Source organism: Sorghum bicolor, chromosome 2, assembly GCF_000003195.3.
Source record: "Sorghum bicolor cultivar BTx623 chromosome 2, Sorghum_bicolor_NCBIv3, whole genome shotgun sequence".
NCBI lineage: Eukaryota > Viridiplantae > Streptophyta > Magnoliopsida > Poales > Poaceae > Sorghum > Sorghum bicolor.
The window spans coordinates 17,593,927-17,621,294 of record NC_012871.2 but is presented as its reverse complement, the minus strand read 5'-3'; the positions used below and the strand labels follow the sequence as shown (position 1 = coordinate 17,621,294).

The window sequence follows — 27,368 nt, the reverse complement described above, 5'->3', positions numbered from 1 at the left end:
TGTCACTAGGGCGCCCACCCTGCCTAGGTGGCTAGGCCACATCACCGATCCATGATAGCTACTCTACATCACTCGTACACCATTCATCCATGTCGGTTTGATCCAGTGGTGCATGTTTGATGTGTCATGGATCCATGGGCCCACATGTCATGCACTTGGGGCATCAAACTGCCATAACTACTATCATTTGGACCTCAGCTGACCTGACAACCGCCTTTGGGGAGGATCTGGGGCCGTTGGATGGCAAGGCATCCAAGAGGGCTCCCGCCCCCCTTGGAGGGCGCCTGCCCTACCCAGGTGAAAGCCCTAGTTTGGTTTTGGATAATTGATGAAACCCTAGTACTAACCCCTATACTAAGTGTGTGTAGACTTAATGAGGTTGGTACAAGCCAAGTGATGGAGCAAGTGATGATCATGGTGATGACCACAAGGTGATCAAGTGCTCAACTTGGAAAAGAAGAAACAGAAAAACAAAACCCTACGGAGATCAAGGCAAAGGTATTGCTTAGGGTTTTGGTTTTGGTGATCAAGACACCATAGAGGGTGTGATCACATTTAGAATAGATAGCCGTACTATTAAGAGGGGCAATCTCGTTGTGAAAACGGTTATCTAAGTGCCACTAGGTGATTGGACTCCTTGCATATGCATTAGGACCTAGTGAACTAATCAATTAACCCTTGAAAATGTTTTTGAAATATGCTAACACACATGCACAAGTGTTGAGACACTTTGGTGTTGGCACATAGAAGCAAGGGAAGAAAGTGTAGAGCGTTTAGTTGAAAACAGTTTTCTGTGAGGCACCAGACTCAGGAATAGTAACCACCTGGAGTCCGGTGTAAACAGTCTGGTGAAAACGTTGTCTCGAGTAGCTCTCTGAGTTTGCGTCTGGTGCATACCAGACGCGTCCGATGTGACACCGGACGCGTCTGAGTGAGCGTCCAGTGCAAGCTCATCATGCAGAGCTCTCCAAGTTTTGGTCCGGTGCATACCGGACACGTCCGAGGTGTGAGTCCAGTGTGGCGTCCGGTGTTGGCTCAGTTTGCAGAGCTCCCTGAGTTTTCGTCCGGTCCCACCCGAGATCATCCAGTGCGTTAAAAAGTGAGAGTCCGATGCCTTGTCAGTGTTGAAGGCAATGGATAGTTTTCTAACGGTCAAGAGCACCGGACACAGGTCTGGTCAATACCGGACGCGTCTAGTGTGAACTAGGACGCGTCCGGTGTGGACGCAGACAGTGGGGTAAGCGGCCAACGGCTATTTGATGCTTGGGGCTTCTATATATATGCCTTGGCCAGTTCATGCTCACTCTCTTAACTCTCTAACTTGTTGATACATCTTGTGAGCATACTCCCACACATCCCACTCATCTTGTTCAAGATTTGATCATCCAAAGTGAGATTGAGAGAGATCCTAGTTGCATTTGCTTAGAGTTTGAGCATCTAGTGGCACTAGTGATCGTTGAGTAGCGGATTTGCTTGTTACTCTTAGTGGTTGCCGCCACCTAGACGGCTTGGAGCTGTGGAGGAGCTTTGGCACGAGTTGGTGTTTGTTCGTGGCCATCTCCCGGTGATTGTGAGGGGTCTTGTACCTTCCCTGGCGGAGAGTCGAAAGGTAACTCTAGTGGATTGCTCGTGTCATTGAGTTACCTCACTAGTGGGTCGGTTCTTGCGGTGTCCTAGTGAGGACGAGGTTCGTGCTACACCTCTTAGCCGCCGAACCACCAAGTGTTGGTCGACACAACGGGGACGTAGCGTGCTGCAAGCACGTGAACCTCGGGAGAAAAATCAGTGTCTCAATTGTGATTGATTGGCATTCTCCCAGTGCTTGATTGTTGATATATTGGTGATTGGTTCAGCCCCTACACGGCGGTATATATATCTCTTCCTCTCCTATTACTTACCGCAAAGTAGTGTAACTAGTTTAGTTGCTTGTCTTGCCTTGTGTAGTTAAGCTCACTAGTGTAACTTGTAGAGACCTAGAGTTTGTGTGCATAGTGATCATAAGCAACTAGAATTGTTGGATAGGTGGCTTGCAAACACCCCTTTAGAGCTAGAGCAAAAAGGTACGCTTTGTTATTTACTAATCTCTTGCTCTAGTGAGTTTGATGATTTTTAAATAGGCTATTCACCCTCCCTCTAGCCATATTAGGATCTTTCACCAGGGCAGCCACCGACCTCTAGCTTGCCTACAGTACCCTCTGTGCCTTGGGAGGCTATAAAAGGTCTCTAGCTCACTTCTTCACCAACAACTAGAAGCTTAGCTCATTCAAGTCTTTAGCTCTTAGTGCTCAGCTCTAGCTCTAGCAAAGCTCTGCTCTACAAGCTTAGAAGATGTCGCGAGCTAGCTAGAGAGAGGAGTAGAGTCGAGAGGAGTCTCGGTCTTGGAGTCTGGAAGAGTTTTTCAAAGGTCTTTGGGTTTGCTATGCTCCTTTGTAAGCATTACAGTTCTTATTCAATATACTATCTACTTTGAGTACTTTACTTTTAGTACTTACTATTTGAGTAAGTACTTCACATTATTGCATCTATTTAGTAGTAATAAGAATACGGCTTGACCATTGGTAGTAGTAGTTATCATTCCTTTAATATTTGTTTGTGACAATTAGTAATTGTCCTGTTGTCTGGTTAAGGTGTCTCTATCCTTGAGCTCGAGTAGAGATAGTATGTTTATAGATTAAGTGTGGTGCTTAGGCTATAGCTTACCTGCCGGTGCTTCTATACCAACAAATAGTAGTGGCAGGTATTAGGTGGTGACCGCCTTAGGATCCTCTGTATTCCACCACATTTGGTCTAGTTCATAAAGCTTTTCGGGTGCATCATAGCCCACTAAATTGGAAACGTGTACGCTTCTTTGCTAATTGGAACTCTCACACACTAATTGAATAAGTGCTTAGTTATCCGCTCTAGAGCTTTATTGAATTTGAGCTTCTTCAATAGTTCACCTTAATTATACTTAATTGAATATTTTACCTAAGGTTTATCTTATCCATACCCATCAACTCGACTACCAAACCCAAGGAATCACAACCCCGCCTTCCTTTGGAAAAAATATAAATTCAACACCTAGTACTCCCAAACGAAGTGCTACAAGATAATTCTATGCGCTTGCAAAATTCTTTAAATACCAACACACATTTCATGCGGCGTTGTCTAGGGATAGCTTAAAATCCTATCATTGGTTTAGCGTGTTAAGGACTGTCAATAAGCATTTCTGGCGCCGTTGCCAAGGATAGCTTAAAACCCTATCTTTGATAACAAGCATTTCTGACGTTGTTACCGGATAAGGCAACTGCCGCATTCCTTGCTATTAGCATCCAAGTTTCCCAGAGTTCACACAAGTTCTAAAGATCAAATCTTATTAATACAGATCAGTTTATAATGGGTACTGTAATGTCAATCATGGCGGTAAGATAACTTCTTGGCACAGTATGAGATCTGACAAAGTCTTTCCATGCCGATCTATCCTTCTCGAACAGTTCACGCCACCATCCAGGATATTTCTCACCACAACATTCAGGGAGCTTATGCCTGGGACGTAGTAAATTTCCACAGTGACAAGCTCAAGCAGATTGTTTCGATGCTGAATAGCTCGCTCATCAGGAAACGAAGACAAATCAAGTAGAGGTGACACAGCGTTCTTCACCCAATCCGGAGTTATTACGGACCTAAGCCTACCAATGTCATCAGGGAAGTGAGGAATAACAGAGAAGTTCATATCATTCCCCTTATCACCGGCCCTGCTGTGAGCTACATGGTAGAGAGCAATCCTTTTCCCAGGTAAAGCAGGAACAGGGGATACTGGGGTCTCCATGCTTGCATCAAAGTGTTGAATGCCCATCGTACGACATTTTGGGTTTTGTTGTGCTTGTGAAATATAAATTTGACCTGTTTCAGAATATGTAGCTTGATTCTGTAGGCAAGGAACACTTGCCTTCTTTGCATGCGATCGCCAGAAGATGTTTTCCCGATCAACCTGCACAAACCAATGCTATGTCATAGAAGCTATGTATGTGGCATAGAGACAGTAGATGCACATTCTATTGGTCACATGGGACCATTCGTAGTGATCACCATACCAGCATCTTTTGTAGAATTATTTCCTTCCTATGTCCAGTGCTGCAAGCATCAAACAAGCATGTCAAAGGGGTAAAATCAACTCTTGAGATTATCTGCCGAATCTGTCAGCAATTCAACAATGTTTTTATCTCACAACAAATCAGCGAACAATACTTTCTGCCATGGTTTATCAGCCAAACGAACAATTGATACCAGTTTTCATGAATTTAAAATATCTAATAAACTTTTATACGGGCCATCCTTCCGTGTAATTTATGAAGCATACGTCTGCAGTCTGCACGCACATATTTATCCTATATTGAACTACAATGATTCAGTACCAAAATGTTAGCTTGCCAACACAAAAGGAGCATCGAAATCACTTGCCAATACCTGATTCCACCACCACCAGCTGGACCATTTGTATATAGAGCAATAAATTCTTCAGCAAATTGAACAGCATGCTCTTCAACCTCGAAGAGACCATCCATCCGAAGCCTTACATCCAATACTTGCTTGGCCAGGTAACTATCCTCATAACCTCCAATAGCTTTCAAACTATCATAGCCCATGACATATGAAACAATTTTTTCACTAATGCCTGGGTACCTTTCACCTATCCACGACCTAACCTAATGCCATGAAAATGTTTAAATGGAGAAATTATCCTCTTATCACTTTGTTTAAAAATAGATTCCTAGATTTTTGATGCTACCGAAATTTAAAAAATAAAAAGCATGTCAACAGTATTTATATGGACATACAAGGTATTCTGCTGCCTGGGCACGCTTTAAACAATGATGCCCCCCATATGAGATCTCTCCCCAGCCTTTCCATCCACTTCCCTAATGAAACATGTGCAATGCAAATTGATCAGCACCTAACTAGGCCATCCTGAAAAATACATTGCTGCTGACAAATAATTTTTTGCTCAGTACGTTACACTTCATCTGTCTGAAGAAACTTCACTGTTATCAGTTTTTTAAGACTACAATGCCTACACTGTATAGACCTTGGCTCCATCGAGCAATCTGGCATCATTTCAAATAATGAAAGAGAAATTTTTTTTCTCAAAAACGTAGGAGAGCTGCGCCTCATTATATTAAGAAGAGAGTACAGGGCAAGAGCCCAAACAACACCACACACACACACACACGCACTCACACCCCACCAGTTTCTAGGATTACAATCGCGCCTGTGACAAAACTACACAAAGCGACCACTACAGAAGCTTGTCACTCCTAACTACTAGGGAGGAGGGCACTCAAGAGTGATAGCCCTCGAGCTCCTGTAGTGCTCGCACTGCCCAGACCGAGGAGGAGGCTGCAGCCGCTGCAAAAGCTCGTGACGCTGCTGCTGCCTGCGCCAGCGGCGCCCTGGCGCACGCAGCCAAGGAGCACGCGGCTGCCGCCACCGCGGCCCCTGGTGCACCTGGCGGCGCCTCCTCTTCACCGTCTCCTGACCTCGCCTTGGCCATGCTCCTCCACGAGGCCACATGGCACAGCTGCAACTGCACGCCCAGGCCGTCGCAGTTAACAACATCCACAACCACGTCACCACCGTTCTCGACGTCGACTCCGGTAACTTCAACCACTGGCACAACCATTTCCTGCTAATCCTTGGCAAGTTTTCCCTTCAGGACCACGTCCGTGAGGATCCTCCGGACCCGATCTCCCTGATTGGGCTTGGATAGACTGCGTTGTCAAGTCCTGGATCGTCGTCACGGTCACCCATGACTTTGCCGAGGTCATCTCTGCCTAGGGCTCCACTCCCGGCATGTCTGGCTCGCCGTCGAGTCACAGTTCCTCAGCAGCCGGGAGGCTCGCTCCATCCACCTTGAGATGTGGTTTTGCAACTTTGTCCAAGGCGACCTCTGCGTCACCGACTACTCCCACCGTTTGAAGAACTCTTGGCGAAGTGACCACCGACCGCACCCTCGTCCTCAACATAATCCGCGGCCTCAACAAGCGCTTCAGCTACATTGGGGCCCTCCTACACCGCAGTCGGCCCTTCCCCACCTTCCTAGAGGCTCGTGGTGACCTCATCCTCGAGGAACTCACATTGCAGAACAAGGAGTCCCCTGCCACTGCGCTCACTGCCTCCACCGCAGCAGGCTCCTCCAGCACTGCCTCACTAACGTCCAACATGGGCCAGAGGCGCTGGTGGCTCTAAGTCCTCCAATGGCAATCGCTGCAGCAAGCGCGGTGGCGGTGGAAAGGGGAGCTCTGGTGGCGGCAACAGCACTGGAGGCCAGCGCCCTCCCTCTAGCACCCAGCAGCAGCAGCCAGTCGGCGCCCAGCAGTCTGCCGCCAGTGTTCACCCCTGGCCCAACGTCTACAACCCATGGATGGGCTCCATTTAGATGTGGCCAGGGGGTCCGCGCCCTCCACTAGCGCCCATCCCGGTGCCTCCGCAGCTGCAAGTGCAGAAGCAGGCCCTCCTCGCGCAGCAGCAGCAGGCACTTGTCGCTCACCAGCAGCCCGTCGCTGCCCCTGATGGCTCCAGACAGTGGGTCGCCCCGGGGTACTACAACCCTGTGGCTGGCCTCCCTTGGGACCCGATGACCATCGCCTCCGCCTTCAGCATGGCGACGCTAACTCCTTCCAACGAGTGGTACTCGACTTAGGTGCTACTTCACATATGATATCTCAGTCCTCTCTTTCACACATTATATTCCCACGGTATCCTACTCCATCTACTATTGTTGGTAATGGTTCTACTCTTCCTGTTATTGCCACCGTCTCCACAGAGTTGTCTCCTAATTTAGGTCTTAATAATGTTCTTGTGTCGCAACAACTTATTAAGAATCTCATCTCTGTTCGTCAATTTACTATGAACAATAATTGTTCTGTTGAGTTTGACCCTGCTGGTTGTTCTGTGAAGGCTCTTTGAGAGCAATTAGCCTCGGGATTAGATAATTGATCAAGGGGGTACAGGGGTACATATATAGGCAAGGATCCCTAAGGGTTTATAGAAACACCCAATCAACGGTGATCCTTGCCTTATCAATCTATCTTAATCCCTACGGTGCTTAACCGCACCGGCCCATACAGCCCATTAGGGCGCCTATTGCTAACACTCCCCCGCAGTCCAAACGTCAGCCACTTTGCACGTTTAGACTGGACCTAAACTCCGTGAACACTGAGGCAGGCAGGCCCTTGGTGAAGATATCAGCATACTGTAGGGCAGTAGGAACATGCTGGACTCGTAGATCACCAATGGCGACTCTCTCTCGAACGAAGTGAAGATCAATCTCGATGTGCTTGGTGCGCTGATGTTGCACTGGATTGGAGGTCATGTAGACAGCACTGATGTTGTCGCAGTACACCAGTGTGGCGCGCCGAAGGGGGGCATGCAGCTCCAAGAGAAGCTGACGCAGCCAGGTTGCCTATGCAACTCCATTCGCTACTGCGCGATACTCGGCTTCAGCACTTGACCTTGAAACTGTGTTCTGACGCTTGGAGGACCAGGGAACGAGATTGTCACCGAGGAACACTGCATAACCTGAGGTGGATCGGCGAGTGTCGGGACAACCAGCCCAATCAGCATCGGTGTAGACAACAAAATCAGTCGAAGTAGACGGTCGCAGCAGGAGACCAAGATGCAGTGTGCCCCGAACATAGCGAAGAATCCGCTTTAGAGCAGCAAGATGAGGCTCTCGAGGGTCATGCATGTGGAGGCAGATCTGCTGAACAGCATAAGCAATGTCTGGGCGAGTGAATGTCAAGTATTGAAGAGCTCCAGCAAGACTGCGGAAGTCTGTTGCATCAGACACAGGGGCCCCCTCAGCTGCAGCAACCTTGGAGTTGGTGTCAACTGGTGTAGAGCACGGCTTGCACTCAGTCATTTTGGCACGATCTAAGATATCCAGCATGTACTGTCGCTGTGAAAGGAGGAGCCCATCGCCGCGTCGCTGAACATGCATACCAAGGAAGTGATGGAGTTCACCAAGATCTTTCATGACGAACTCCCGCTGAAGCGCAGAGATAATTCGCCGAAGAAAATCTGCTGACGAGGCTGTAAGGACAATATCATCGACATAGAGCAACAGATAAGCTGTGTCGGAACCGCGCTGGTAGATGAAGAGTGAGGTGTCTGACTTGGCTTCAACAAACCCAATAGACAACAGGTAGGAAGCCATCCGGCTGTACCAAGCACGAGGGGCCTGCTTCAGGCCATAGAGCGACTTTTTCAGAAGGCATACAAAATCCGGATGAGCTGAATCTTCGAACCCGGACGGCTGCTGGCAGTAAACTGTCTCAGTCAGGTTGCCATGAAGAAAGGCGTTCTTCACATCTAGTTGGTGAATGGGCCAGTGGCGTGTGAGTGTGAAAGGTCCTAATATGGCTAGAGGGGGGGGGGGTGAATAGCCTATTTAAAAATTCTACAAACTCACTAGAGCAAGAGGTTAGTAAATAATGAAGCGAAGTTTTTTGCTCTAGCTCTAATGGAGTAAATGCAAGCCACCTATCAACAATTCTAGTTGATATAATCACTAGGCACACAAGAGCTAAGTCTCTCAAGTTACACTAGAGAACTAAGCTACACAAGTCAAAGTAAGCAACTAAAGTAATTACACTAGTTTGCGGTAAGTAAAGATAAGATGAGATATTTATACCGCCGTGTAGGGGGGATGAACCAATCAATAATATGAAGTCCAATCACTGGGAGAAGTCCAATGATCAATCACAATGGAGACACACAATTTTTCTCCCGAGGTTCACGTGCTTGCCGGCACGCTACGTCCCCGTTGTGTCGACCAACACTTGGTGGTTCGGTGGCTAAGAGGTGTATCACGAACCTCGTCCTCACTAGGACACCACAAGAACCTACCCACAAGTGAGGTAACTCAATGACACGAGCAATCCACTAGAGTTACCTTTCGGCTCTCCGCCGGGGAAGGTACAAATCCCCTCACAATCACCGGAAGATGGCCACGAACAATCACCAACTCGTGCCAATCCTCCTCCGCTGCTCCAAGCCGTCTAGGTGGCGGCAACCACCAAGAGTAACAAGAAAACCGTAGCTAGAACGATCCCCAAGTGCCACTAGATGCAATCACTCAAGCAAATGCACTTGGAATCACTCCCAATCTCACAAAGATGTATAATCTATGAAGGAGATGAGTGAGAGGTGTTTGCTTAGGCTCACAAGGATGTCAAGTATGTTAGAATGCCAAGAGAGTGAGCCCCAAGCCGGCCAAACACGTATTTATAGCCCCTCAAACAAATAGAGCCGTTGGCTCTTTCACTGGGCGAAATACGGGGTCACCGGACGCTCTTAAAGGGGCACCGGACGCTCAGCACCAGCGTCCGGTGCTCCAACGTCAGCCGCGTGTCAGAGTCTAACGGTCACCTGCAGTGCACCGGACGCTAAGCAAGTTGGCACCGGACGCGTCCGGTGCACACCGGACTCATGCGCAGAGAGTTCCGCAAACCTGCGGGACACCGGACGCTAGCCACCGGACGCACCCTGAGCGTCCGGTGCTCACCGGACTCGTGCGCAGAGAGGGTCGCCAAGACGCCCGCACACCGGACGCGCACCACCGGACGCTCAAGCCAGCGTCCGGTGCCTATCGTCCGGTGCCTTACCCTAGCTGGGCTAGGCACTGTCTGCACCGGACGCTCAGACTTAGCGTCCGGTGCCTCAGTGGCCAGCGTCCGGTGAGTGTTTTCTCAGCGAGAAACACTCCCGCGACTTCTCCAAATTTCCCACCGGCGCAATAGAAAATATGCACTTCATTTTCTCGAAGAGAGGAACCCATCCTCCCTCTACCCTTCAAACTCCACCTCCTTCTCAAAGTGTGCCAACACCACAAAGTGTGTACCAACAAGTGCACGTGTGTTAGCATTTTCACAATTAATTTCTTCGAAGGAGTTAAGTTAGCTCACTAGGTTCTAAATGCATGCACATGAACAATGACACCTAGTGGCACTTGATAACCGCTTAGCCAAAGAATTCCCCTCTTTATAGTACGACTATCTATCCTAAATGTGATCACACCCTCTATGGTGTCTTGATCACCAAAACCAAAACCCTAAGCAATACCTTTGCCTTGATCTCCATAGGGTTTTGTTTTTCTCTTTCTTCTTTTCCAAGTTGAGCACTTGATCATCTTGTGGTCATCACCATCATCACCATGATCATCATTTGCTCCATCACTTGGCATGTACCAACCTCATTAAGTCTACACACACTTAGCATAGAGGTTAGTACTAAGGTTTCATCAATTATCCAAAACCAAACTAGGGCTTTTAGAGTGCCAGGGAGAGAACCGTGCGAACAGTAGCGGGCTTCACCACAGGACTGAAGGTCTCATCAAAGTCCACACCAGGCCGTTGGGTAAAACCACGGAGAACCCAACGCGCCTTGTACCGCTCGAGGGAACCATCAGACCGAAACTTGTGCTTGAAGATCCACTTCCCAGTGACAACATTGGCCCGAGGAGGGCGAGGCACAAGATCCCAGGTGTGATTCTGAAGAAGAGCACTGTGTTCGTCCTCCATAGCGGCTCGCCAATTGGGATCAGCAAGAGCGCTACGGAAGGTCTTCGGCACCGGAGAGAGAGGCACGGCGTGGTAGATAGAGGGCATCCTGTAGCCGCTCTTCGATCGAGTGGCCATGGGGTGCTGGTTGGTCCGCGGAGGGACTGCAACCGCACCCTTGGGCAGCGGGGCTGCTGCAGCAGGTGCGGGGACGACCGGTGCAGCAGGAGGCAGCGAAGGTGCTGCAGCAGGGGCGACCGGTGAGGTGGCCGGGGCAGTCGCAAGTGGCTCACGTGGTCGTCGCTCGTAGACGTGCGTGAAGTAGCGAGCCGGCCGGAGAGGAAGGAATCCTGGTGGTGGCCCGCGCGGCGCCTGGGGAGGTGCTGAAGGGGAAGCTGATCCATGACGCAGGGCGTCAGGCAGCTCCAGGGCCGCGCATGGCGCGGATGGGCTCCTGGTGGCCGCGCGTGGCGCGGTCGCGGTCGTCGGTGGAGGTGGTCCTGACACCCGTAGCGCAGGAGGTACGTAGAGTGCGGGCGTCAGGGTGTCTTCAGCGTCAACATCCTCAGAGGGCGCCCCAAGCACAGCCTCACAGGGACCGGCAGGGGCGCAAGCGACGGCGTCGGAGGTGCTGGGCGAATTTCCTGCAGGCAAAGACTTGTGCGATGGTCCAATAGGAGCAGGCACGACATCAGTAGTATCTGTAAGAAATTCGAGGTCTGCTGGAGTGCTAGAACCATAGCGCTCAGCAAAGGAAAAGGCCGTTTCATCGAAGATGACGTGCCGAGAGGTGATGACTCTGTTGGAGGAGAGGTCAAGGCAGCGGTACCCTTTATGATGAGCGGAATAGCCTAGGAAGACACACAGGACAGACCTAGGAGCAAGTTTGTGAACGGCGGTGGCAGATATATTGGGGTAACATTTGCAACCAAAAACTCGCAGATGATCATATGTGGCAGGCTTACCAAATAAGGCAAGATGAGACGTGAAGAACTCTAGAGTTTTGGTGGGCAAAATGTTGAGGAGAACAGTCGCCGTGGAGAGTGCCTCCACCCAGTACTGGGGAGGCATGGACGCCTGAAAGAGCAGGGAGCGAACAACATTATTGATAGAGCAAATAATGCGTTCAGCTTTACCATTCTGGGATGAGGTGTAGGGGCAGGACATGCGGAGGTGAATGCCCTGGAAGAGAAGAAAATGGCGGGTGCTGGAGTTGTCAAACTCTTTCCCGTTGTCGCACTGAACGGCTTTGACGCGAGCACCAAACTGAGTGGAGACATGGGCGATGAATTGCGCGAGCGTGCTGAAAGTGTCAGATTTAAGTCGTAAAGGAAAAGTCCACAAATAATGAGTGCAATCATCAAGAATGACCAAATAGTATTTATAACCAGAGATGCTAACAACTGGAGAGGTCCATAAATCACAATGAATGAGATCAAACTTGCTAGACGCACGAGATGTGGACACATGAAAGGGCAAGCGAACATGACGCCCTAGCTGACAAGCATGACATAAATATGAACAATCCTGAATAGGAGAAGAAACACTAGACGTAGACGCAAGCTTTGACAAGGTCTCATGACCAGGATGCCCAAGACGCCAATGCCACAGTGGAGAGGAGCCCTGAGTGGCAAAGGAGAGTGCTGGTGGAAGGCGAAGCGGGTACAAGGGTCCGGAGCTATTACACCTGACGATCTCTCTCCGAGACGGAAGAACCTTCACAGAACAACCAGCGGGGTCAAACTCAACAGAGCAATTATTGTCGAGAGTAAACTGGCGAACAGAGATTAGATTCTTAATAATTTATGGCGACACAAGGACATTATTAAGACGTAGATTTGAGACTAACTCTGTGGAACCAGTGGCAGTGACAGGAATAAGAGAGCCATTACCGACAATAATAGATGAAGGAGTAGGGTACCGCGGGAGAAGAACATGTGAAAGAGAGGAGGGTTGAGATGTCATATGTGAAGTAACACCTGAATCGAAGTGCCACTCGTTGGACGGAGGAGGCGTCAGCGAGGTCGTGCTGAAGGAGGCAGCGAGATCCGTCGAGTCCCAGGAAGGCGGGCCAGTCATGGGGTTGTAAAACCCCGGAGCGACCCACGGTGCAGCATGCTGCTGGGGAGCAACAAGTGCCTGCTGCTGCTGAGCGAGCAGGGCCTGCTGCTGTGCCTGTTGCTGCGCTTGCTGATGTGCCTGGTGCTGCGCCTGGAGATGAGGAGGCACGGGGATGGGTGCCAGGGGCCGGACCAGGGGTTGAAGAAGCTGGGCCAAGGGCGCCCTCCTCCAGGTTGCTGGGCAGCAGTGTGCTGCTGTTGTGCGCTGCCGGCAGGCGGCCGGGAGCCCTGTCCTGAAGCGCTGCTGTTGCCGTGCCCCTTGTTGCCGCCACCGCGCTTGCTGCGGCGGTTGTTGGGGGCCTTAGAACCCCCGCCAGAACCTGCAGAAGGTGGAGGCGTCGCGGCGGGAGTAGTGGAGGCGGCGAGGGCAGCTGCTGGAGTGTCCTTACGATCCGTCATGGTGAGTTCCTCAAGAATGAGGTCTTCACGAGCTTCCAGGAACGTGGGGAAGGGCTTGGCACGGCGAAGGAGGGTGCCGACGTGGGCGAAGCGCTCGTTGAGGCCGCGGATGAGGTTGAGGACGAGGGTACGATCGGTGATGACCTCGCCGAGGGCCGTGAGATCATCAGCCATCTTCTTCAATCGGCGGCTGTAGTCGGTGATGGAGAGGTCCCCTTGCACGAAGTTGCGAAACTTCGTCTCCAGCTGAATGGAGCGAGCCTCCCGATTGCCGAGGAACTGCGACTCCACCGCGAGCCAGGCGTGCCGGGCTGTGGAGCCCTGGGCGCGGATGATCTCACCCAGATCGTCCGTGAGGGTGGCGATGATCCAGGATTTGACGACGCAGTCCATCCGGGCCCAATCCGGAGAGATGGGGACTGGAGGTTCGTCGCGAACGTGATCCTGGAGGGTGAATTTGCCGAGGATGAGGAGGAACTGATCACACCAGCGATTGAAGTTACCGGAGTCGACGTCGAGGACGGTGGTGACGTGGTTCCGGATGTTGCTGACGGCGACAGCCTGGGAGTGAAGTTGAAGTAGGGCCACAGCTTCGTGATGAAGCATGGCGGCGCGGAGATCAGGTGGGGCGCTGTCGTTTTGTGCAGCGGCACCGCCGGGTGGAGTCCCAGACGAGGAAGGAGCCTCGGCGGCAGCAGCTGCCGCCCGCTCCAGGGCTGCGCGCGCGAGGGCGTTGGAGGCGCGTTTGGCGGCGGCGGCGCGCTCCTGGGTCGCAGTCGCGGCCTCCTGTTCCGCAGCGAGGGCGCGGGCCAAGGCAGCATCGCGGGTCGCGGCGCGTTCGCGCTCCAGCTGCTGGGCGGCGGCGGCAACGGCGTTGGCCTGCTCCTGGGCGGTTCGCTGGGCGATCTCGTCATCTTGGACGGAACCGGAGGAGGCAGTGCGGTCCTGCCCGTCGTTGGGAGGGGAGGGCGACATGGCAGGGGCGCGCAGCACAGCAGGGCAGGGCGCGCGGTGAGGGGAAGAAGGAAGCGCTGCACGGCGAGAGGCCGGCGCGCGGGATACGGCGCGGCGAGGGGCCGGCGCACGTGATGCAGCGGAAGGTGACCTAACCTAGACGAGATACCATGAGAGCAATTAGCCTCGGGATTAGATAATTGATCAAGGGGGTACAGGGGTACATATATAGGCAAGGATCCCTAAGGGTTTATAGAAACACCCAATCAACGGTGATCCTTGCCTTATCAATCTATCTTAATCCCTACGGTGCTTAACCGCACCGGCCCATACAGCCCATTAGGGCGCCTATTGCTAACACTCTTCCATCTCGGACCAAGATCGTCAGGTGCAACAGCTATGGGCCGCTCTACCCACTGCACCTACCTCCAGCACACTCCCTTGTCGCCCACGCTCCCTCCCCGTTGTGGCATCGGCGTCTCAGCCACCCCGATCATGAGGCGTTGTCGAAGCTGCGTCTAGTGTCATGTCAAATTAAAGATTGTTCAGATTTGTGTCATGCTTGTCAGTTAGGCCATCATGTTCGTCTACCCTTTCATGTCTCCACCTTGTGTGTCTAGCAAGTTTGATCTTATTCATTGTGACTTGTGGACCTCCCCGGTTGTCAGTGTTTCCTGTTACAAATACTATTTGGTTACAGTTGATGATTGCACTCACTACTTGTGCACTTTTCCTTTATGACTCAGATCTAAAACTTTCAATATGCTTGCTCAGTTCATCGCCCACGTCTCCACACAATTTGGCGCTCGCGTCAAGGCTGTCCAGTGCGACAATGGGAACGAGTTTGACAACTCCGGCACCCGCCACTTCTTCCTCACCCAAGGCATCTATCTACGCAAGTCTTGCCCCTACACCTCGCCTCAAAATGGTAAAGCTGAACGCATTATTCGCTCCATCAATAATGTCGTTCGCTCACTGCTCTTTCAGGCGTCTATGCCTCCCTCCTAGTGGGTGGAGGCCCTCTCCATGGCGACTTTGTTGCTTAAGATCTTGCCCACCAAGACTCTACAGTTATCCACACCTCACCTTGCCTTGTACGGCATGCCGCCGGTGTATGATCACCTACGAGTCTTCGACTGCAAGTGTTATCCAAATTTGTCCGCCACCGCTCCTCATAAACTCGCTCCTTGGTCTGCCTTGTGCATCTTCCTAGGCTATTCCGCCCATCATAAAGGATAACGCTGCCTTGACCTCTCCACCAATAGTCATCATCTCCCGGCACGTCCTCTTCGATGAAACGACCTTTCCTTTCGCTGAGCGCCATGGTCCTAGTTTTCCAGCAGATTTCGAGTTCCTTGATGCTATTGATGTTGTGCCGCTCCCATTGGATCGTTGCATAGTTTTTTGCCTACAGGGACACGACCCACCACCGCCCCTACCGGGCCCGTGATAATGTGCCTGGAGCGCCCCCGACGCTACTAGCCGCTGTTGTTGATCCTCCAGAGGCTGCTGGTGGTCCATTGGCGCCCGCGCTCTACAACCCACCATCGTTGCGCACGTCGAGGACATCTACTGCGCCACGCGCAGCCCAGGACGCATCCACCACACCTAGACGGCTGTTGTACATCCTAGCCTACGCTACACACGGGTTCGATGTCTTCAGCCCCAACCGCGAGCTCCCAGCGTCGGTGTCACTTCCTCAGGCGCCCCTTGGGCGCCCGCCCGGGTTCCTACCTCTTTGTCAAGACCGTGACTTCACCTACCACTACACGTGGCATCCTCGACCATAGCTAGCTCCGACTGCTCCTGCCCCGGCCGCCCTGGCTGCACCTACCCCAGCCGCGCCCCTCCCCTTGCCCAAGGGTGTTGACGTTGTCCCTCTTGTTACCAACCAACACGCCATGGGCACACGGTCGAAGACTGGCTTCCGGATGCTCGTTGCGTTCCACACCGCACCCCTCTCACCGATACTGAAGACCTTCCACAGCGCTCTTGCCGATCCCAACTGGCGAGCTGCTATGGAGGAGGAACACAATGCCCTATTGAAGAACCACACTTGGAATCTTGTGCCTCGCCCCCTCAGGCCAACGTTGTCATCGGCAAGTGGATCTTCAAGCACAAGTTTCAGTTTGATGGCTCCCTTAAGAGGTACAAAGCGCGCTAGGTTCTCCACGGCTTTACCCAGCGGCCTAGTGTTGACTTTGATGAGACATTCAATCCCGTGGTGAAGCCTGCTACTGTCCGCACAGTGCTCTCCCCGGCTCTCTCGGAGCTGGCTTGTCCACCAACTCGATGTGAAGAACGCCTTCCTTCATGGCAACCTGACAGAGATAGTGTATTGCCAGCAGTCGTCCGGGTTCAAAGATCTAGCTCACTCGGATTTTGTTTGCCTCCTGAAGAAGTCGCTATATGGCCTCAAGCAGGCCCCTCGTGCTTGGTACAGTCGAATGGCCACGTACTTGTTGTCTCTTGGGTTTGTTGAAGCCAAGTCAGATACCTCACTTTTTGTCTACTTGCGCAGATCAGATACAACCTACCTGTTGCTCTATATTGATGACATCATCCTCACAGCTTCCTCACCCCGTCTCCCTTTGTCCGAATCATCTCAACACTCCCGTGAGAGTTCGCCATGAAAGACCTTGGTGAATTGCATCACTTCATCGGCATGCATGTTTAGAGAAGCGGTGATGGACTTCTCTCTCAACACAGTATATGCTAGACATTCTGCATCACGCTGGGATGGTAGATTGCAAGCCCTGCTCCACTCCAGTTGACACCAATCCAAAGGTTGCTGCAGCTGAGGGGGCCCTGTGTCTAACACTAGACTTCCGCACTCTTGCTAGAGCACTACAGTACTTGTTCACCCGGCCCAACATTGCGTATGCCGTGCAGCAGGTCTGCCTTCATATGCATGACCCCCGTGAGCCTCACCTTGCTGCCTTGAAGCGAATTCTTTGCTATGTTCAAGGCACCCTCTGTTATGGCCGTGGTTGGGATGCATGGTTGAGGGGAATCCGGCCATGGGGCTCTGCCCACGGCCGAGCAAGAGGAAGGGATTTCCTTCTAATCTCTTGCTTGCCTTGCCATGATCCCGGTTAAAAATATAAATAGGCCCAAATCACTCCTAAATATAGCTAATGCCTTTGGTTGGCTCTCCTTCATCCTAGACACCTCTCGGCATTGCACGCACTCCTTCCCTGACCCATTCCTGATCCATGCGTGCGGCTGCATGCTCTCTTCCCTGCCCAGCCTCTGCATGCTCCCTGATCTGTGCACGCCGTTGCCTGCTCGCCGTTGCCTGCTCTCTCTAACACTACACCCCACCTGGACATGCAGCTCGTCCTTGAGCTGCAACCTGACCAATTTATAAGGATGAGAACTCGACACAAACCAAACACCTAAGAACAAGCCTTTGACATCTAGGCTTATTTATTGACCTGAAATAAACTGACTCTTTATTTTTGAATGCTGAAGATATGACAGACACCCTCCGCGTGATGGACCTGCACGTGTGCAGCCACCTGGATCCCATGGAGCCCACTGGAACGATTGGGGTGCACAGGTATAGCCACCTAGAATTAGTCGCGATAACGACCAGCGGAGACGTCCTCGCGGTGGCCGGTGGCGGAATGAGGGTGGCGCTGTAGATGGGAATAGAATGGAGGGAATCACCACACACCCATTGTGGGTGGGGAGCCTTTCATATATATAGCCAATAAGTATGCATGGAAGTTACATACATGGGAAGCTATTCCCTGTACAAGGAAACAATCCTAGGCTATAAATAGAAACAATCCTAGGCTATACATGGCAACTAGCCTATCTAGGGGATTGCCAATCAATCTCTAATTGATCCTGATATATACATATCCTAATACCCGCCCACAGTCGTAGCGGAAGCATCACGAACGCATAGACTGGTCCGAAAATCAGTGAAGAGTTGGACGGGCAGACCCTTAGTCATGATGTCGGCGAACTGGTACGCAGATGCGACATGGAGAACACGGAACTGTCCCAGAGCTACCTTCTCGCGGACGAAGTGGATGTCAATCTCGATGTGCTTCGTGCGGTGGTGGTGTACAGGGTTGGCAGTCATGTAGACAGTGCTCACATTGTCACAGTAGACAACCGTCGCAAGCGAGATGGAGATGGAGATGTGGAGCTCCTGCAGTAGCTGATGAAGCCAGCAACACTCAACAACAACATGGGCTACTGCACGGTACTCCGCTTCGGCACTAGAGCGAGTCACGGTCGTCTGACGCTTGGAAGACCAAGACACCAGGTTGTCGCCGAGGTAGACGCAGAAGCCGGAGGTGGAGCGGCGTGTGTCTGGGCAGCCAGCCCAGTCGGCGTCGGAGTAGGCTGTGAGCTTATCGACAACACCGGAGCCCAAATGCAGACCTGCGGACAGAGAACCCTTGACGTAGCGCAGGATGCGCTTGATTAGCGCAAGGTGCGGTTCGCGAGGGTCATGCATGAAGAGGCAGACCTGCTGGACAGCAAAGGCCAGGTCCGGCCTCGTCAGGGTGAGGTACTGGAGGGCACCAGCGAGGCTCCTGTACTCCGAGGGGTTGGTGACTGGAGCGCCCTCGAAGGCGGACAGCTTGTTCCGAGCTTCCACCGGAGTAGCTGTCGGGTGGCATTCAGACATGCCAGCACGCTGGAGGAGGTCAACGGCATACTGTCGCTAAGAAAGGAACAATCCACTGTTGTCCTGTGTCACCGAGATGCCGAGGAAGTGGTGGAGGTCACCAAGGTCTGTCATGGCGAACTCCGAGGAGAGGCTGGAGATGACGTGCTGGAGAAGAGCCGGTGACGACGCGGTGACGATGATGTCATCGACGTAGAGAAGGAGATAGGCCATGTCGTTGCCAGCCTTGTAGACGAACAGGGAGGCATCCGATTTGGATGGGGTGAAGCCGATGCTGCAAATGAAGTTGGAGAAGCGCTGGTTCCAAGCTCGTGGTGCCTGCTTAAGCCCATATAAGGACTTCTGCAGCAAGCAAACAGAGTTAGGTGCAGCGGGGTCGATGAAGCCTTTCGGTTGCTCGCAGTAGACCGTCTCCTCGAGGTTGCCATGGAGGAAGACATTCTTCACATCGAGCTAGCGTATGGGCCAGTCTCGAGACATAGCAATGCTGAGGACGGTGCGGATCGTGGCCAGTTTGACGACCGGGCTGAACGTCTCGTCGTAGTCGACGCCGGCCTCCTGAGAGAAACCGCGAACAACCCACCGCGCCTTGTGCCGGGCAAGGGAGCCGTCGGAGTTGAGCTTGTGTTTGAACAACCACTTGCCAGTGACGATGTTCGCACCAGGTGGCCGAGGTACAAGGCGCCAAGTGTCGTTGTCGATCAGCGCCTTGTACTCCTCTGCCATCGCAGCGCACCAATTAGGATCGGCGAGGGCGCTGCGATAGTTTGTGGGGGTGGGCGAGGTGACGGAGGCGGTGAAGCCGAATCGCTGGACTTGGCGAAGGGAGCCGGTCTGTGAGCGCGTCACAGGCCGGGTCGCTGGAGCAGGTGGCGCTGCTGGTGGTGCCGCTGGTTCTGCAGCAGGCTGGGTCGCTGGAGCAGGTGGCGGTGCTGGTGGTGCCGCTGGTTCTGCAGCAGGGGCCACGGAGGCAGCCGAAGCTGCAGCCTTGGTGGTCAGAGGACGGGCTCGGCGGCTGAAGACGATGCCGAAACGGTGGCTGCCCAGCTGTGGCCCGCCCGTAGGAGCAGCCGGCGGAGGCCCGCCCGCACGGTGAGCCACCGGCTGCCCGTGCCCGCCCGCTGGATGAGCAGTCGGCCGCCCCTGGCCGCCCGGCTGTGGCCCATCCGCAGGAGGGGCAGCTGGAGTGTGCCCGCCCGCAGGGGTGGCCAGGGGGCCGAGCTGTAGTATGGCCGGGTCCAGGAGCGTCGGGAGCACATCCTCGCTGCTGTCAGTGAGCGATGGAGAAGTGCTCGCTGGTGTTGTCAAGGAGGAGAGTCCCTGCATCAGAAAGTCAAGTGACAACGGCATGGAAGCCGCCGATGATGTTGCCGAGAATGGAAACACAGACTCGTCGAAAACGACATGACGGAAGATGATAATGCGGCGAGTGGCCATGTCAAGACAGCGGTAGCCCTTGTGGGAGGATGGGTATCCGAGGAAGACACAAGGTGTGGACCGAGGTGCGAGTTTGTGGGGGGTTGTGGCAGTAAGGTTTGGATAGCAGAGACACCCGAAGACGCGAAGGGAGGAGTAATCTGGGAGGGTGCCATGAAGGATTTGGTGAGGTATTTGGTTGCGGATGGAGGAGGATGGGCGCTTGTTTAGGAGGAAGGTGGCTGTTGAGAGGGCCTCAGCCCAGTAGGGAGGTGGCATGGATGCGTGGAGGAGCATGGTGCGGATGGTGGTGTTGGTAGTGCGGAGCTTGCGTTCAGCCTTGCCGTTTCGTGGTGAGGTATAAGGGCAGGAAAGCCGTACGGTGATCCCACGGGCAGTGAGGAAAGAGGTGGTGGCGTGGTTAACAAACTCGGTTCCATTATCTGCCTGAAAGGATTTTGGTGTGCTGCCAAACTGTGTCTGAGCGTATGCTATAAACTCAACAATGTGGCGGTGCACCTCAGATTTGTGGCGAAGCGGAAAGGACCAACAGTAATGAGAAAAATCATCTAGGAGGACAAGATAATATTTAAAACCAGAGTTGCTAAGCACAGGGGATGTCCACACATCACAGTGAAGTAAATCAAAGGGAGCAGTGGTTATAGAAATGGAGTGACTAAATGGAAGTCGCACATGTTTGCCAAGTTGACAGGCATGGCAAAGGCAAGACGAGCTCTTATTGTAGGAAATGACCGACATGCTCCGTAGAGTGGCGAGGCTGGATGGACCGAGGTGGCCAAGGCGGTGGTGCCACAGGGACGACGTGGTGGCGAGGCTGCAGGAGTGAGCTGATGTGGAGGGGTAGGCGTAGAGGTCGCCACCACTATTGCAGCGAAGAGTCACGCGCCCCGTCTGTTGGTCCTTGACAGAAAAGCCACAAGCGTCAAATTCAATGGAACAAGCATTGTCACAGGTGAATTGACGAACAGAAAGGAGGTTGCGCACCAGAGCAGGGGCAACCAGAACATTGTTAAGGTGGAAAATAGAGTTTGGGGAAGAGAGTGTGGATGTGCCACTGCAGGTGACAGGGATGGTGGTGCCATTGCCAACTGTTATACCGGAGGGAGGAGGGGGGAGACTGGAGAGGAGTATACCATCCGACGATGACATGTGAGTTGTCGCGCCGGTGTCGAGGACCCAGGGACAAGGCCCCTGGAGGGACATCTGGTTCAGGGCAGCGACGAGGCCGGCCTGATCCCAGCCACCATGCTGCTGCGGGGATGGTGCGGAGGTGTCGGAGAACTGGGCAGGGGCGAACGCAGTGTGCGCCTGGGCCTGAGGGAAGGTGCCGAGGATCCTAGGGCCGCGCCAGGCCTGGTTTGTCGCCGGCGGCTGCGGGCGCCAGGGCTGCTGGTGCACCCCGGCGGTCTAGGGAGGGTAGCAGTACCAAGGGGCCGCCGGTGCAGGCGCCCTGTGCCCGCCACCGCTGCTGGAGCCGCCGCTGCCCTTGCCCTTCTTCCAGCGACCATTGCTGCTGCCCTGACCGCCACCGTTGCTGGAACTGCCGCCGTAGCCGCCCTGATGACCGGCGATGGGGCCGCCGCCGGTGGTGCTGGTGCGGCAGCCGGTACCGCACGCAGCGTGAAATGCTGTCTGGGCCGCAACGGTGCCCTCGTTGGAGAGGCGGAGCTCCTTCAGCACGAGCTTCTCGCGAGTGGTGGCGAAGTCCGGCAGCGGGTGCGAGTCAGCGATGTTGTCGGCGGTGCTGGCAAAGCAGGGGTTGAGGCCGCGGAGGAAGTTGAGGACGAGCTCTGAGTCGGTGATGGTGCGCCCGACATCGCGGAGCGCGTCGGCGGTGGCCTTCATCCGCTGCGCGTAGTCGTTGATGGAGGAATCGCCCTGCGTCATGGAGTGAAACTCGTGACCCAAGAAGATGGCACGCGGAGCCTTGTTGGCCTCGAAGAGGCGCTTGATGGCGACCCAGAGCTCGCGCGCAGTCTGGTTCGGCACCACAGCCAGGCCGATGACGTCTGGCCCGACAGAACCGAGCAGCCAGCTGCGGACGCAGGCGTCAGCAATGGCCCAAGCAGGATCGACAGGTCTGGCCGCCTCCGTGCCGTCGACGTGTGGAAGGAGACCGAATTTCCCGCAAAGAGAGGTGAAGAACGGTTCCCACTGATTGAAGTTGGGCTTCATCAGTTCAAGGGTCATCGGGATGTGGTTTTTGACGTTGATCGTCGCATAGGGGGCGACGAACACAGCAGGAGCAGAGAGGGTGTTCATGCTGCTCGAGGAGCTGGAGGACGTGGTGGAGCTGGAGGCAGAATCGGTCATGGCGACCTAGGAGGGGGGGCAGCGCAGCAGGGAGGGCTGGTGCGATGGGAGGGAGGGAGAGGACCTAAAAATAGCTTGATACCATGTAGAAGGGAATAGAATGGAGGGAATCACCACACACCCATTGTGGGTGGGGAGCCTTTCATATATATAGCCAATGGGCATGCATGGAAGTTACATACATAGGAAGCTATTCCCTGTACAAGGAAACAATCCTAGGCTATAAATAGAAACAATCCTAGGCTATACATGGCAGCTAGCCTATCTAGGGGATTGCCAATCAATCTCTAATTGATCCTGATATATACATATCCTAATAGGCGCTAAGCAGTGCGTCCCCGCTGATGACAAGGAGGGGAGCGGCTCCACTACCACCGCTGCCACAGAGTTGGAGGTCGCTGCCCACGGGAAAAACACCATACTCGTGCCGAAAGATAGCAATGGGTCGGCGCGCTTGTTGGTGGCCATCCTGTGATGAGGTCGACCGTCGCTAAGGTCGCCTCGTGCATAGGCTAGCACATCTCCTGCAGCCACCGGCGCAATAGGAGGCCGCGCCGCAGCCTACCGCCGCAGACACCTTGCAGGCACTCGCCCGTGCAATCACCTTCCTCTCCGCGAGCTACTGCAAGATTGTCGCTGCAGAGACGATTGGGCGTCGCTGCTTGAAGATGGGGCGCTGACCCTGTTGGCACGCCAGAAGGCAGCGCACCGCCGCTTGCAGCTCCGACGTCGTTGCTTGGATGCCATCTACGCCCCCATAGAAGACGCCATCGCAGTGTTGCTGTGGCGGCACAAGGTTGGGGGCTGTGAATGATGGGATCGGTGAAGGAGAGGAGGAAAGCGGCGCCGGACTGCTGCTCTCCTTGGCAGTCAGGAGCCCGCTGGCCGGTTGCGGCGGCGCCCAGCTGACTGGCTGTGGGAAAGGGCCAGGCGTTGAACTCGCAGGCAGGACTTGCCGCGTAGAGAAGACCTCCGAAATTATCGGAACCGACGTCGGAAGGGCCGAGATGCCCCCGAACCCTAGCAGGCCATACGGTATAGGCGGTGGTGCAGAGGGCGATGTTCGACTCGTGACGGCCGCCAGGCGCGCCAACAACTCCCCCATCTGGCATTGCAGGCCGTAGATGGCCGCCCTCAACGCGTTGAAGGCATCCGGGGAAGGCACAGGCTGATGTGCAGGTAGTGGCACCACGGTGGCCATGGTTGTGGTGAACACTGGCGGTGCGGCGAGTGAACCAGGACCAGCCATGGCTGCAGTGGTGAGGAACATGGCCAGCGCAGCAGGGGTGGCGGGGGGCGGATCAAGGCCTGAGCTCCGATTACCAGATTGTTCTGGACGTGGTTGGGGCTGCGTGGTTGAGGGGAATCCAGCCGCGGGGCTCTGCCCACGGCCGGTCAAGAGGAAGGAATTTCCTTCTAATCTGTTGCTTGCCTTGCCAGGGTCCCGGTTAATCACTCCTAAATATAGCTAATGCCCTTGGTTGGCTCTCCTTCATCCTAGTCACCTCTCAGCATTGCACGCACTTCTTCCCTGATCCATTCCTGATCCATGCGTGCGGCTGCATGTTCTCTTCCCTGCTCAGCCTCTGCATGCTCCCTGATCCGTGCACGCTGCTGCCTGCTCGCTCTCTAACACCCTCCATCTTGGTCTCCTGCTGCGGCCGTCTACCTACACTGACGCCGATTGGGAAGGTTGTTCCGACACACGCAAGTCCACCTCAGCCTATGCCGTGTTTCTCGGTGACAATCCCATCTCCTGGTCCTCCAAGCGTCAGAACATGGTGTCAAGATCCAGTGCCGAAGCCGAGTATTGCGCGGTGGCAAATGGAGTTGCTGAGGCCACCTGGCTGCGCCAGCTTCTTCTAGAGCTGCATGCCCCTCTCCGGCGCGCCACACTGGTGTATTGCAACAACATCATTGCCGTCTACATGACCTCCAACCCGATTCAGCATCAGTGAACCAAGCACATTGAGATCGATCTCCACTTCATCCGGGAGCGAGTCGACATTGGTGATCTTCGTGTTCTGCATGTTCCCACCTCTTCACATTACGTAGATATCTTCACCAAAGGGCTGCCTTCTTCAGTATTCATGGAGTTCAAGTCCAGTCTAAACGTGCAAAGTGGGGGAGTGTTAGAATAGGCGTGTCCCTCCCTTGGTTCAGAGTGATTAGAGGAATCCCTTGACTGGTTATGTTGTGCCTTAACTGTAGGAGTGCTTGACCAGCTGTGGTTGGCTCAGAGTGTTTAGAGATCTTGACTGGCACTGTTCCCATAAGCCTCACGATCTCCTCACCTCTATATGTAACACGTCCTCTCACTCCATAATCAAAGAATTACCGAGAGCTGTTCGCTCTCAAGGTCCACAAGTTACTGTAACATCCTGGTTTTGGTTTATCTAAATAGTAAGTTCAACAAAATGCATTGGCAAGTCTTATAATACTGAAAGGACAGACATTTTAAAGAAAAAATTTTCAGAAGACCTATATGTTCAATTAGGAAACAACATATACCAGTCAGTTTTCAGCTGCTTACTGGGCATGGTATTTTGAAAAGGGAGAATTTATATCCCTGATTAAAACTATGCTGCTCATTATGCAAGTCTTTGTGGTCATAGATCACAATCAAGTTCTATGTAGGAAGAACTAAAAGATAAACTTAAAGTTTGTACCAATTAATTATCAAGGAATACATACAGTAGGAGATAACTGCAGGAGTTTCTCAGGGCAACAAGCATTAGATGGTTTTGCTCCATCACAGCGGACCTTGTCTTTTGATATTTGGTGGAACTGTACATTACAGAAATCCACAACCTGCTCCAGCAAAATATAATCAATATTTCGATAAGAAGCTAGCTATGATTGTAACTGTAATTGGTTTTTGACTTCACCATATCAGGAGTTATGTAGTTTGCAGGATCTCCAACTTCATAAAGAAGCTGTTCAGCACATGTATGGGGACTCAAAAGGCCTCCACTGCCATCTGCCTTACTGACAATGACTTCTCCTCTGTAACTAACTTCAGCAAATGGGAGAGACAAATCCAGAAGTTGTTCAAAAGGAAAATCCCTGTGTGCATCTCCTGCTTTTTATGACATCACAAACAGACCATACAATGAACACAAATCATGGCTACGGTTAAAAGAGAAGGCCTAATTATTTTGGAAGGAAAGAAAAGTGTACCAGGGTGCATGAAATATCCTCCAGTGAGTTGGCAGCCACACTCTAGAAGATGGCATGCTAATGTTCCTTGTGCCAACTGCATGTCATTCCAGTTCCAACCTAATTCATAGATCTAGTGTTGAAAAGGGAGGTAAAAGAGATAAATCATTAACTCTCGCATGAAAACATTTGTGTTCAGATGTTCTGGATTAACTTCACTTTTGTGTCCAATAAAAATAGTCCAAAGCGGTGAACAATATGATTAGTAGAAAAGAATGTACTTGGTCCAAGCCAAACTCATGTTCTGACAATCAAACGTATAACTTGAGCTGTTATTCTTGTATGTAGTGTTGAAAAGGGAAGTAAAAGAGATAAATCACTGTCACATGAAAAAATCTGTGCTCAGACTGGATTGACTTCATTATATGGTGCAATCTATAGAAACAAAAATAATATCGCACATGCAGAATAATACAATTAGTACAAATTTGAGTACATGTTCTGACCCAAACTCACATTTGGACAACCAAACATGGTATAACTTGAGCTGGTTATTCTTATAAATCAAGTGATTGTTTTGCAAAGTGCCCTAAAAAACTGGTTGTTTTCCAAAGAATCAGAAAGAGAGAGCAAATTGGTCCTGCTAATATCTGTGGCTCGAAAATTGCCTAGTCACACAACTCCTATTCAGGCATATAACACAGACATTTGAGCTATATCATCTCATCAAGATTTTTCAATACATATGCATATGATCCTTAAACAGTACAGTGCTCAGATTAGGAAGAAAAAAAATAACGATACACAAACCAAGAAAGGAAAGGCAAAGGTAGCTTAATATTTGATCACACAAATTCATCATGTTCACCTTGCATAAATAGTATTAAACGAAAAAGGGCATTACTAATGAAGCGCAGCTCTCCTGCGTTTTCGATAAAAAAAAAGGGCATTACATCAATAGCAAAAATGAGAGTGATAGATTAAACTTGAATACTATACCATAGGTGCTAAGAAGAGCGAAGCATCAGCAACCCGTGAAGTAATTACAACATGTGGTTTATAGTTTTCCAAGCAATGTACAATTGAAGCTGCCCCAAGATATGTGCTACTTCCCTTTACATTAAAAAAAAACAGTAAGATAAAACATGACAGATTATAAAATCCCTGGCATCAAGATAAAGCAAAAAATAAGTATTAATCAAAAGATCCAAGATATGCATAATTGAGGTAGAATTGCTTAAACGTATCCACTACATGTAATTGTTACTTACTTCTAATGATAGTTTTTTTTATTTGATGGCATCCTACACTGACTATGTATGGGAAACCTCACATCAATGTTATTTGTGTGCAGAATGTATTGTACAATTAAAAGACATATACCTACTACCTAGGCATAGGGTGTTGTGGACTCCTTTTTAGGCCGCCAATATAGGTGCCGGACTAAGCGTCCACAGACCAAGCGTCCACCAACCACTAGGCTGCTAGGTTATTTTTAGACATCATGCAGAGAGGTGAGTGGTTGGGAAATGGTCCTGCTTATGCAATGGATCAAGGAGGTGCGTAGTTAGGAAGTGCTGCAACTCTATAAGTGGCACTTAGAGAATGTAATAAGGAGCATCGAAGAAGAATAGACCTCCCGGAGTGGTGGGGGTTCCTCTTCGACGGTGGCTGCGTGCGGTTCAGCCGCTGCCGCCGGCGAACTCTCCATTGCGCCGCTGCCTTGCTATCCCCTTCACTCCAACCCTCAGTTCCAATCACTTCTCCATTCTCCCTTCCACACCCCTCATACACCAC

The 27,368-nt window shown here is 52.2% G+C and overlaps 2 protein-coding genes across 2 annotated transcripts in view; both read right to left on the bottom strand.

Annotated features, from left to right (window-relative positions):
• Window positions 3,271–27,368, bottom strand: part of LOC8059760 — a 31,458-nt gene continuing 7,360 nt past the window's right edge. The window contains exons 7-14 of the mRNA XM_021453366.1: window positions 26,571–26,684; window positions 25,593–25,704; window positions 25,301–25,491; window positions 25,107–25,223; window positions 4,818–4,898; window positions 4,447–4,685; window positions 4,074–4,113; window positions 3,271–3,970 (exon numbers count right to left, since the gene is read on the bottom strand). Of these exons, the coding sequence (XP_021309041.1) occupies window positions 3,395–3,970; window positions 4,074–4,113; window positions 4,447–4,685; window positions 4,818–4,898; window positions 25,107–25,223; window positions 25,301–25,491; window positions 25,593–25,704; window positions 26,571–26,684 (1,470 nt within the window). The 3' untranslated portion in view covers window positions 3,271–3,394. The remainder of the gene's footprint in view (window positions 3,971–4,073; window positions 4,114–4,446; window positions 4,686–4,817; window positions 4,899–25,106; window positions 25,224–25,300; window positions 25,492–25,592; window positions 25,705–26,570; window positions 26,685–27,368) is intronic.
• LOC110432604 (predicted GPI-anchored protein 58) lies at window positions 22,846–25,097 on the bottom strand. Its single transcript, XM_021453367.1, has one exon. The coding sequence runs from the start codon at window positions 23,680–23,682 to the stop codon at window positions 23,032–23,034; it is 651 nt and encodes a 216-aa protein (XP_021309042.1). The 5' UTR covers window positions 23,683–25,097; the 3' UTR covers window positions 22,846–23,031.

Coding starts and splice junctions, on each gene's coding strand:
- LOC110432604 (XM_021453367.1), bottom strand. CDS start 23,682: ATGTTCCTCACCACTGCAGCCATGGCTGGTCCTGGTTCACTCGCCGCA.